This window comes from Thalassophryne amazonica, chromosome 16 (genome assembly GCF_902500255.1).
Source record: "Thalassophryne amazonica chromosome 16, fThaAma1.1, whole genome shotgun sequence".
Lineage (NCBI taxonomy): Eukaryota > Metazoa > Chordata > Actinopteri > Batrachoidiformes > Batrachoididae > Thalassophryne > Thalassophryne amazonica.
This window is the reverse complement of record NC_047118.1, coordinates 51589703-51602800: the sequence shown is the minus strand read 5'-3', so window position 1 is coordinate 51602800 and position 13098 is coordinate 51589703. Positions and strand designations below refer to the sequence as shown.

Sequence of the window (13098 nt, the reverse complement as noted above, 5' to 3'; positions counted from 1 at the left end):
TCCAGAAACTAAGATGGAACTAGATACCTGGCTAAAGTATAATACACCTAAGATAAATGCTAAATAAAAACAGAGACGACCAAATAATAAACAGAAAATCAAAGACAGAAGCTGAAAGAGGGGAGGCATGGATACGACAAGAGAAAAAACTATGGCCGGTCCATGACACAAGTGATGTAATCCAATTCATTGACATTTAATGGAAAAAAAAAACCCATTTACATTAACACTTTGTCTGAACCCATACCAAACCGTGATGTCCAAACAGAGGTGTGCACCTAACCGTGACTTCTGTGTACCATGACACCCCTAATATACAGTACTGTGCAAATGTTTTAGGCATATTTAACCCATGATGAAAGCATTAAAAATTATGAACACCAAAATGAATATTCATATAAACATTCATAAATGAATGAACATATGATGAAATTTAACTTTAATGATAAATTGATATGAAAATTGGGTTCTATTTATGTGTTATTTTTCTCAGTATGTAAGTCGCAGGACCTCAAAAACTATTTTGCATAAAGTGACTTGAAGTATGAGTAATTGCATTTTACAATCATTTTAATATTGCATGATCATTTGCGACTGTGTTTGGGGGAGGGGGGGGGGGCATCAAATGTTGCTTTTATTATAACTCTGGGATGCCAAAAACATTTGCACATTACTGTATATATAAAGTTAGAATTAACAACCTGGACTGACACCTTCATCCAAATTTTTCTGGGTTCTTACTTCTCAACCAGTGACTTCATGATGTTTTTGATTAATCCTATTAACGGCACACAAACAGATAAACATCGTTGGTGAAGGTGATAATCATCACGAGCAGACAGACTCGCTGCATTCACACCTGTTCAGCAGCAGAGGTTTATGTGTCATCTGTGATCAAATGAAGCGGATGTTCTACAGTTCTGTTTGTCTCACCAGGCTGATGCCACTCATGAGAGGGTGGTGAAGAGAGAAGATGGTGAGAGACTTGCCAAGGTGAGATTTGTCCAGATTCAATAGCAAAAACTTACAACCACCTTCCACTTTAGCACCAACTTCACATTATTCTGATAGTGTATTTAAAATACATGTGATGACACTTGAAGTATCTCATAGGAGTCATCATACCAAACATGCTTTATTTCTTACATAATTGCCATTCCAACAGGTGATGATGTAACAATAATTCATTCATGGCTCCCATAAATGCTCAATAAAAGAATGAAAGTTTGCAAACAATCTTCCATTCATGCATCCATACATCCCATACAATGTAGTTGTGGTTTTTATTCCCAGCAGCGGCAGCATCATGTGCACCCATGGGTGGTTTAAAAAAGAGGTGTGGTCAGGTGCAGTACTAGTGCATTTGTGTCATTTTGCAGTAGGACATGATTACACCATCAACCAGCAAAAACCTGGTCTGAAGTCAAGTACTGAGTATTTGAGGTGCTTAAAAAGCTAAACACTCAGACACATCTTACATAAACACATTCAACATATTTGTATACACAACAAAATTTGTTTGAAAATATCCATTAAATTATATAAAATTAAACACTCATGGGAAAATACAAGACTTCACCTTACTACTTCACTGCAGGGAGTGTGGGTGGTTGTTGTCTGCTGAGTCACAATATTTCTCGCTATCTTCAAGAGGATGTACGGAACGCGGGAGAGGTCACTTAAAGTGATTTTTTTCTGGCCGTACAGGAATGTACAGAGCACTGAAGAGCAAAATTGAAAACACAATTATAGAAATGGAACACACTGAATCAGTGACAATGCCCACTTCTCTCATAGACAAACATAAAACATCACACAAATTTTCAGACAAAACATTTTATTTTTAAATGCCCCCCCCACCCCCCCACCTCCATTCAAGCATACGCATCATGGGGCATCATGCCTCCGGTTTCTGTCTGGCCAGAGGGCCTCATCAACATCACAGGCGATGTCCTCCTGGTCCAAACAGCGCTGGAAGAACCGCCTAGAGTGCCGCATGAAGTCCTGACAGGCCTCAAAGCCCACATCTCCACAAGCCTCCTGCATGGCTTGAAGCAATGGAGAAGAATGATTGAGGAAGGGGGAATAAAGGTGGAAGGTATAGAACAGAAAACCGTGGGTGGTCCTGAAACCACTCATGCACCTGAGCAGCCTTGTGGAACCTTACATTGTCCCAAGTTATCACATAGTTGACCCGCTGTGGGTTATCTATGTCATGATCAGGTCGGACAAGCATATCATACAGGCCGTTTAGAATTTCAAGTAGAAGGGCTGTGTTGTATGCCCCTAGGTGGGCATGTCTGTGTATGTTGCCATGGTGGTTCATGGCCGCACACATAGTGATGTTTCCACCACGCAGGCCTGGGACCTCAATTATGGCCCGCTGGCCAATCACATTTCTTCCCCGGTGCCTCTACTTTATCAGGTTGAACCCAGCCTCATCTATGAAGATATATTCATAGATTTCATTGGCTGTGTCATAGTCCTGGATGCGCTGAGCAGACAGTATGAGAATACAAGTTACACTATGGACACAGAGACACAGTATGCTACAGTGAGACAATGTAGAAAAGGAACACTATTACAGTAGATTACTGTATAGTGGTACAATGCGTGCATGTGTCAGTGAAGAATGTATGGGACTTACAAGCACTTACTCTCGACGTAGGGCCTTCACACGGTCTGTGTTGCGTTGGAATGGAACCCTGTAGACTCGCTTCATTGTCATTACATTTCTGTGAAGAATGCAATGTATTGTCGAGATGCTGATCGTGTGGAGGTCATTGAAGATGGTATTATCAGCCAGGACCTTGTTTGTATCTGTTTTAGTGTGAGGCTATTGTTTTCACGGACCATGTTTCCAAGGGTTGTCTCTTGTTGCTGTGTGACAAGCTCTTCCTCCATGAGGTTCTCTGGCAACCCTGAAAAATCTCAATACTGTGAGCACATTGTATTCCACTGGTTCCCAAACTTTTCAGCTAGTGACCCAAAAGAGAGCTTACTGTAGACACTAGCCCAAGACCCAAATAAGTGAACAGCAGATCTACAAGCTCACAACGCATCACTTTGCGCTAGGTTGTGAGCTTGTAGAGTTGCTTTTTTCACTACTTTTTACTGTACACATTTGTTTTCTAATTCTGTATTTCATGGAATTTCTTGGATTTTTCTTTTATTTCTTCATGAAATTACAGTACCTGGGGAACAAAAATTACATTTGCTTTTCACAGTAATTCATGGAAATATTTGCTTTCTTGGAATCATTTTTTCTTTACTTAAACGTTTTTGAAATAATAATAATAATTAATAACAAAATGTAGGGAACAAAGAATAAAGGGACCCAAAACAATGTGACTGCGACCCACAAATGTGTCCCAAAACACTGTTTAGGAAACTGTGCTGTAGTCTATTGAATGCAGTATTACAATACATATGGAAAATAGATTTCGTACCTGTTCTCCATCCTGAACATCCTAATGATGGTCGACACTGTGAAGCGGCTGAGGTTTGACTGGACCCTCTGGCTGGACGCTCTGGCCAGCCTCCCTCATGCTCAACCCATGGCTGAGCACATGGTCCAGTACAGTAGTACGAATCTCATTGGAGATTCGGATTCTCCTTCTTTTTTCTCTTGCTTCTGCTTGTTGTCCTCCTCTTCTTCCTCTTCCCCCTCCTCTTCCTATTCCTCCTCTCATTCGTACCCATCTCCTTCTCTGACTGTTGTCTCTGTTCTCCATTGCTCATCAAACAGAACAGAGGGTCAAGCCTCCTTTTATGCTGCAGTCCTTGAATGCAAATTGCTCGCCAGACCCGAAGGTTTAGAGATTTGAATATTTGTGTGGTGTGGATTGATGCTTTGAGATTTTATGTGAGAAGTGTGTACAAACCTGAAAAATTGTGTGTTGTGTTTTGACAACAAGGTGATGTGAAATTGACATCAGAGTGTAAAGAAGGAAAGTCAGCATTCTAATATGATAAGGAAATCTAAAGTAAATTGTGCTTAATTTTTGCTTTTTGTGTTTTAGCAATCAAAAAAACTGTAATTAAATGCGAGCACATTATAGGTATTACAATCAAGCATATTACAGTTCATGCTGGTAAGTGATGATAACCGTAGACAGTTATTTAAAGCCTTTTTAGTTTTCATCATTAGGTGTTGACGGTTTATAGCAGACTTCTACTCTTTGTATCAGGGTTGCCTACAGTTAGGAGATCGAGATCTTGAATATACTATAACGTGCTCATGTTTACATGAGTGCACGTTTTACAAATTGTGGCCACGTTTAAGTAGATCATGCACACAATGTCCTATATCAGTGTTCACGAAATTGTGCTCTCATTTACTAAATTGTGCACACAATATAGTAAAACAAGTGCACAATTTAGTAAATGACCAGACGATTTAGTAAATCAAGAGCACATTTCAGTGAAACGAGCGCACAGTTTAGCAAAATGAGTGTACAATGTTGTAAAATGAGCACACAATTTAGCGAAATGAGTGCACAATGTTGTAAAAACAGGGCATATTCTCTCAACATGCATAACATTTTGCGATGATGTTTCTAGGGCTCAATAGGGATGACAGATGACAGTTTTTATGTTATGGCCAAAATACACCAATGAATAATAAAGATAAATCATCATTGCACCCAGATTACGCACTTCCTAAGAAGCACAAATGAGTTGGGCATGGCACAGATGGATTTGTGCCATATTCATTAGCTTGTGCTCTGTAAACAGTCCAGATAGGGCCCCTGTTGTAATGGTCTTGGGTTGTTCAAATCTAAAGTCCAGCAATTTTTCAATCCAAAATATACATTTTCTTCTGTGTTTAACTCCACAACATCTACCACTCTTGTTGAACTTTTACATCAGCCTTGAACACATCATGGGGAAGCACTTACATAGAGGCACGCTCCACATTTTAATGATGTACCACAATGAAATGAAGACAATGGATCCAGGAAAAGCTAGAAAACTGTTAGTAAATGCCTCCACTATTGTTTTGTTGTATGACACTTCTATGGTTTTGTGTACAAACATCAAAATACCAATACTGTCCTTTAAAAGTACAGTTGAAAGTTACAGACACAGCCAGAATTCTTTTAACATTTTTCCAGTGTCAGAAAGACTTTTAGTCTGTTCAGAAAGTCTCGCTCTGACTCCTCCGCAAACATGCATTCTTTATAATTCCACTAGAGGCCGCCGCACTTTCTGCTTTCATGTGAGTTCTAAAAATGAACTAATTTAATTTTTGCTGGAGATCATGAATATTACATAATTATCCAGAGATTAATCGTGCATGTTTTTATGCTCTGTATTCCTGGAAGGAACCCTCTGGTGCCGACGCCGTCGTATACGACGGCTAAGACCAAGCTTTACTAAATTATAAATAACTTTTTAATGATATGAGATAGAAACTTACTTTTTTTTTTTTGCTGAAAAGTTAACTCCACGGACTTTCAAGCCAGCCATTGGCCATCTTTGTACCCCTCATAGAAGCTGTGTGATGACGTGCGCAATGTGAGAGTCCAATCGGAATTGGTTCACCGTCACATGGTTTTCCAAAATCCAATCATAGGGCAGATTTACCTCATGTGAAAAGCCAAAGATCGTTTTCAGGAGTGATATGTTACTAGTTGGCCCGTTTGAATAGCCCCCTGGGTGCTCCAATGAGTACATACTGTTGGTCTCCAGTGCACCCTGCGCCATTACACACAGCGATCAGTGAAAGCAGATGGAGCAGGTGGAGAGCCTCTGATGACAATCTCACATGCTCAAACAAAGTGTAACTATCAGGATTGCTCCACTAGTTTGCATGTGAATGTTACTGGATAACTCTGTTGCTTTCTCGGCGTAAAGCACTGTTTTCCATATCAATGGAGCGAGGGGGAGGGCCGCTCCTCAGACTGTAAGGAGCCAAAGTGGGCCAAAGTGTGAATGAAAGCAGCTTTAGGAGCAGCACAGAACAGTCCAAACACAGTAGAAGTTTATGATGTAACCTTTGTGTAATAGCAGACAGAAATTGTTTTGAGATGAGACAAACAAAATGCATAGACCATTTTGTATATTCTTCAAAATGTGTATTTGTGTTTATTGTTTGAACCTTTTTGTTGTAGTGTCTTTCACATAAGACCTCAAATTACCTTTATAAAGTGTCAAAACAGTTATTATAGTTTGCTGTGTGCTTTGAATAAATGTTTGTGGAAAATTATTTTTCGCTTAATTTTTTTCCTTTCTTATTTCTGATTGTAAGCCTTTATTACACTTCTAAAACACAACAAAAACATAGATATTCTGAAAGCAATGGGTTGTCCTGAAAATAGAGACATAAAACTTGATTCTGGGATGCAGGGAGAGCGGTTAACAGCAATAATAAAACATTGATGTCAAGCGAGTGAACTGTCCAAAAAATGCCCTCGGACCCCAGAGGGGAACACAGGAGGGATGAGACAAAAAAGCTCATCTCAGACGTGTTACTCCCCAGTGGATGAAGAACATTTGATTGTGAATATATGTGGTATAGATTTTTACTTAGTGTTTTGTCATTTGCAGAACATTTAGCCACCAAGTCTTTTTTTTTTAATAATAATCAATCCTCTGGTCATGAACGTAGCATGAAAGAAACTTCAGCTGGAGACAGATGTAGTACTTTACTAGAACATGTCTTTTGTCTGTTGGATTGCAGGAGTTTGGAGTTCCCTTCATGGAGACAAGCGGTAGGTCTGGTCTCAACATCGAGCTGGCCTTCAATGCTGTGGCCAAGTGAGTGAAAACCTCTTCATGGCATGTTTCTTTTATCCTGATCTTAGAAAACTTAAAGAATATTTCTATTTGGTTACAATCCTAATCATGTTAAGACATTGTTAGCATTCTTGGCTTTGGTGATTGTTTCTTTGGTGAGAAATTCTCTTATTTATTTATTTTTGGAGAAATTTGCTTTGGAAGGAATGCAGGCAAATTCAGTCCTATATGCGCCCCGTGAGCTGCCCACTCAACTGTATTTTTGGAGAAGGGGGGCGTGGCTGCAGATCTATTCTATTTAAAGGAACAGGAAGAGAAAGTAATTTTGAGAGGCCAGGGGCCTCAGGTACAAAGACTTTTGTGCATTTCCTACTGAAACACAGTGTACGCCAAAACCCAGAAACTGTCGTACACACACAAAAAAATCAGATGTATCAAAGTGTACGTACACATGGATCCAAGCACATTCCCCTTGTACATCACAAGAGTATTGAGCGCACATGCAGAAGTACCAAACTCCTCCCTGTCCATGCCTCCACCTGATTATGCAAATTTATTTAAATAGTTAGTTGGTTGTGTCAATGTTGACGGTATCATAAGTGTCAATTGCACTGTGTTTTTGATGATGTCCGTCAGTGTCTCTGTATTGTCGTGTGTAAAAACTAAAGCACCTGTAGAAGTTGAGTGCAGAAAAGACAAAAGCTGTGGCTGGGTCTTCATTCTCTCATGTAGTTCACCACAATGTGAAATGAAAAGGAAATGAGTGCATGTGTGTGAGGTTATATAAATGCTGAGACTCAGACCAGTGCACACACACTGAAATAAGAAAAAAAAAAAGGTTAGATGGAAGATTTCAAAGGAGGAGAGAGAGTGTAGAAATTCACCCCCTTCGACAAAAAAGTGACCGTGATAGTGGGTGACACAGCTCTCACCGGAGTGGTGGAAGCCTGTGAAGGTGACACGGATCATCCCATGCTGAACTCATAAATGTTGTCATTATACTGGTCATAGGCTGTTCACAATACACATACATTTGTGCTCAAAAGTTAACATACTCTGGCAGAATTTCTGTTTTGTTTTGTTTTTTCATCATTTTTCAGAGAATATGAATGATAACACACACACAAAATCACTCATGGTTAGTGGTTGGATGAAGCCATTTATTTGTCAAACTTTGTTTGCTCTTCTTAAATCATGACAACACAAACTACCCAAATTACCCTGATCAAAGGTTTACATACCCCTGTCCTTAATACTGTGTATTGTCCCCTTTAACATCAATGACAGGTTGGAGTCTTTTGTGGTAGTTGTGGATGAATATGGTACTATGGTATGGTACTTCCTACCCTTTTAAATTCATTTTATTTTAAACAGAGCGAGTCTCGGCCTCAACTTTATCTAAAGTCTGGGTCTGTTGGTGAAGCTTAGAGCTCGTGGCTGGTGATCACCTTAGGATTTCTTCTGCTTTCCTGTTGTTTAATGCTGACAAATTATATCTTAAGTGTAGTTTTTTGGGCCGACTGATTCTGTTTTGTTTTTCTCTCTGTCCGAGATGTGGCTGGATCCACATGCTGGATTGGATGATTTCTGTGGCAGACGCAGGACGAACTCTGCTGTAGGAACAGATCCAACGAGTGACTCAATGACCTAGGCTCTAGTTTCATCAGCAAAACACAAAACAAATAAAAATAAATAAATACAAAACATTCTTGAATGTGTACATTCCCAAATGTGCACATTCTGGTTTTCATTCGGCACAATTACACAAATTAACTACGAAGCAGCCACCCATTGCGCAATGTGCTGGCCTCTAGCCTGATGCACATTTGCAAATCACATATTATTTGTACATTGATGGAATGAAAATATTTCCTATTAACAAAAACAAATTAATCATGTGATGGCACCTTTATAGCACTATATGTGCAGTCAATAGCTCTGATTACATTAGGGAAACTGGCTCTCGCTGAAAATTGCACTTTAATATTGTAATGTGATGTACCTGGACAGCATTCGGATGATTGCGTTTCACACAGCTGGCATGGCTCAGCTCAAGGTTGACTGGCACACTCCTGACCGATCGGCCAGGTCCCGCTGGAATGTCCCTGTTGTCAGGAAGCCCAGTGTGGTCAGCACTTGTGTGGGCACAGACAACCCCTGGCTCCTCGTCGTATTGTGCTCTGGGCCGGCCGCAGTTCTGTGCGCAACTCTAGTAACAGTGGCCTTGGTAAACCAAACTGGCTTGTGAGCCAGTTATCGTCATTTGCAAGTAAATCTTCACGTTCCCTGTATACACACTCACCTCGGATTGCACCATTTGCAACGTCTTCTGACAACGCTAACGCAGCCATTGTTAATGCCATTTCCCTCATCACTTTGCAATTATAGTGGTGGATATAAAAGCATGCACAAACGTGGGTGTGTTAATTGTTCATCAGTGTAACTCTGGTGTGCACATCACTCTGATGACTTCTAGTTTTCAGTTTTCCAGCATCACCTCTACGTGTCGGCAGTAGACCAATAGCTGTAGAAATGTGCGTACGCCAGCCATGAATTTGGCTTGGTGCATTGCACATTTCTATGGTCATTTCACTTTGATTACAACTGAATGTTAGCATGGAGACGGATATACACCGCATTTTTGTGCGTAAGCAGCCTTTGTACACGAGGCCCCTGATTACTTATTTTTAAGGATCGTGGCTACAAAACGTCATGTAACTTTTTAAGCCATGTAGTAATTTATGTATTATTAACTCAGTGAAAAGTAGGTATGGGCGTTGAGCGACTGATCAAATTTTGATTTCCAGTGATTATGAAAATAATATAATCAAGTTATGTGTGTGGTAAATCCCAGTGGCAACCTCCAGTGTGTGTGTGGTGCCAGGTGCAGATGGTCGCCGCTAAGTATTTTGGCTAGCTGCTTGTCCTTTCTGAATATTTATTTGAAACAGCTGAGATATTATGGCTTGCTGTGTGGGTAATTGTACAAATAGACCATCTACCAAGTTTGTGCGCCAGTCGAGTGAAATTTTAGCATTATTTAATTTGTATGTAGACACTATTAGCTATTAACAGGTACTAATAGCTTGGTGGAGTTAGCCTCTTTGATGCCACCGTTTCTGTACTAGGGGCAATATACTGATGAGTTTATAATACCAACACCCAAGCCACCAGTTATAAAAACCAATGCCCTGTCCACAAAAAAATTCTATAATTAAATTTTTGAACCAGATTTAGCCTGTTAGCTTTAGCTTGCTTGGCAACTATGAAATTGGAAGCATATTCTGGCCACATGTCACCTTCATTGTCTTCACCCAATTATGGGTTGATGGGGAATTATATTTTTGCTTTATTTTTTCCCCTAGTTCCATTATGCTTCAAATTGAGTCAATTTCAGTTTTCCCAAAATCAGCATAATTATGATTTTTGCCTTAATAGCATAGTTCTACTTAATAGTTGTACTACATGAACTCTTTTAGACATTCTCTCAAAGATTCTTGAGAGGGTAGTTGTAAAACAACTAACTGATCACCTGCAGAGGAATGGTCTATTTGAAGAGTTTCAGTCAGGTTTTAGAATTCATCATAGTACAGAAACAACATTATTGAAGGTTACAAATGATCTTCTTATGGCTTCGGACAGTGGACTTATCTCTGTGCTTGTTCTGTTGGACCTAAGTGCTGCTTTTGATACTGTTGACCATAACATTTTATTACAGAGATTAGAGCATGTAATAGGTATTAAAGGCACTGCGCTGCGGTGGTTTGAATCATATTTGTTTAATAGATTACAGTTTGTTCATGTAAATGGGGAATCTTCTTCACAGACTAAAGTTAATTATGGAGTTCCACAAGGTTCTGTGCTAGGACCAATTTTATTCACTTTATACATGCTTCCCTTAGGCAGTATTATTAGACGGTATTGCTTAAATTTTCATTGTTACGCAGATGATACCCAGCTTTATCTATCCATGAAGCCAGAGGATACACACCAATTAGCTAAACTGCAGGATTGTCTTACAGACATAAAGACATGGATGACCTCTAATTTCCTGCTTTTAAACTCAGATAAAACTGAAGTTATTGTACTTGGCCCCACAAATCTTAGAAGCATGGTGTCTAACCAGATCGTTACTCTGGATGGCATTTCCCTGATCTCTAGTAATACTGTGAGAAATCTTGGAGTCATTTTTGATCAGGATATGTCATTCAAAGCGCATATTAAACAAATATGTAGGACTGCCTTTTTGCATTTACGCAATATCTCTAAAATCAGAAAGGTCTTGTCTCAGAGTGATGCTGAAAAACTAATTCATGCATTTATTTCCTCTAGGCTGGACTATTGTAATTCATTATTATCAGGTTGTCCTAAAAGTTCCCTAAAAAGCCTTCAGTTGGTTCAGAATGCTGCAGCTAGAGTACTGACGGGGACTAGCAGGAGAGAGCATATCTCACCCGTGTTGGCCTCTCTTCATTGGCTTCCTGTTAATTCTAGAATAGAATTTAAAATTCTTCTTCTTACTTATAAGGTTTTGAATAATCAGGTCCCATCTTATCTTAGGGACCTCATAGTACCATATTACCCCATTAGAGCGCTTCGCTCTCAGACTGCGGGCTTACTTGTAGTTCCTAGGGTTTGTAAGAGTAGAATGGGAGGCAGAGCTTTCAGCTTTCAGGCTCCTCTCCTGTGGAACCAGCTCCCAATTCAGATCAGGGAGACAGATACCCTCTCTACTTTTAAGATTAGGCTTAAAACTTTCCTTTTCGCTAAGGCTTATAGTTAGGGCTGGATCGGGTGACCCTGGACCATCCCTTGGTTATGTTGCTTTAGACGTAGACTGTGGGGGGGTTCCCATGATGCACTGTTTCTTTCTCTTTTGCTCCGTATGCATCACTCTGCATTTAATCATTAGTGATCGATCTCTGCCCCCCTTCTCGGCATGTCTTTTTCCTGGTTCTTTCCCTCAGCCCCAACCAGTCTCAGCAGAAGACTGCCCCTCCCTGAGCCTGGTTCTGCTGGAGGTTTCTTCCTGTTAAAAGGGAGTTTTTCCTTCCCACTGTGGCCAAGTGCTTGCTCATAGGGGGTCGTTTTGACCGTTGGGGTTTTTCATAATTATTGTATGGCCTTGCCTTACAATATGGAGCGCCTTGGGGCAACTGTTTGTTGTGATTTGGCGCTATATAAGAAAAAAGTTGATTGATTGATTTACCATGCAAAAATGAAAGTTTCCTCAACATTTACAACAGTCACTTTCTTGTTTGGGAAATATTGGCTAACGTCTGACAGTCTTCTTAGATGTCAAATTATTAATTATCTCATCATAAAAATAACCAAAAGACTCAAATTAAATGAATCAATAATTGCTGTGCTGCTTGATAGTCTCTTCTGTTCTCAAAGAGAAAAACAATAAATAATACAACAGCAATATTCAACTGTACAATTGTACAATACAACTGTATTTTTGGAATGTGTGACCTAAAGAAACATAATTCTCTTTTGTATCTCACCTTGTCCTCCTACCTTGTCTCAGGGAACTGAAGCACAGGTCTACCAAGGATCCCAGCGAGACATTTAAGCTCCACGACTATGTGAACAAAGAGAAGAAGAACACAAGCTGCTGCCGATCTTAAAGGCCATGCTGCTCGCTTTGTGCGATTCGCTGCGTGCACGTGAAAGGCAGCTGTGTCACTCATCTTCATTTCGTACATGTCCATGTTATGTCACAATATGGTTAAAACGTCACAGGAGTCAGCTTCAGCGAGGTATGAACCAACATCCTTTTGGTCCTATGACTGTTAGTGTAACCACAATTTTTTTTTTTTTTTTTGGTCTCAAAATATTTCGAACATCCTATGAGAGAACATTCCCTTTCATCACTGTAGCTTCACAATAATGTATATGATGCAGTGAAAACTGTTGCTACAAAGATTATCACACACTTGTGGATTATTTGGTGACATTAACGCACAGTATTGTGATACAATACAGGCTGATAAAGGCAATTTTCTAATCCGGAGATCGCATGTTATACATCATATCGTCACACATGAGCTACATGATAACTCGCCAAACTAGCTTGAATTGTCATGCTTAACCGACTGTAGTAACAATGTGGTCGCTGCAACGATTTTTAGTTAACACTACAAAATTGACTGCATGCTACATTTAATGCGTTTTTAGAGCAGGTTGAGAGTGCAGAATTGCATACGCTAACAGGATAGCTAATATGATAGCTACATTTATTGGGGGCAATGTTTACTGCAGTCACCTCAAAGTTCAGTCAGGCCACTTTTGATGTGACATTTTTGTGAACTGGAACAGCAAAGTTCAGCTAAATTGAACATGTGTAAAATAATC

General features: G+C 39.8%; 1 protein-coding gene across 1 annotated transcript in view; it reads left to right on the top strand.

Moving 5' to 3' along the window:
* The window catches only part of LOC117527468 (ras-related protein Rab-26-like), a 187820-nt gene extending 174976 nt beyond the window's left edge, over positions 1-12844 (top strand). The window contains exons 7-9 of the mRNA XM_034189825.1: positions 937-993; positions 6686-6762; positions 12272-12844. Of these exons, the coding sequence (XP_034045716.1) occupies positions 937-993; positions 6686-6762; positions 12272-12371 (234 nt within the window). The 3' untranslated portion in view covers positions 12372-12844. The remainder of the gene's footprint in view (positions 1-936; positions 994-6685; positions 6763-12271) is intronic.
* Positions 12845-13098: the final 254 nt, after the last annotated feature.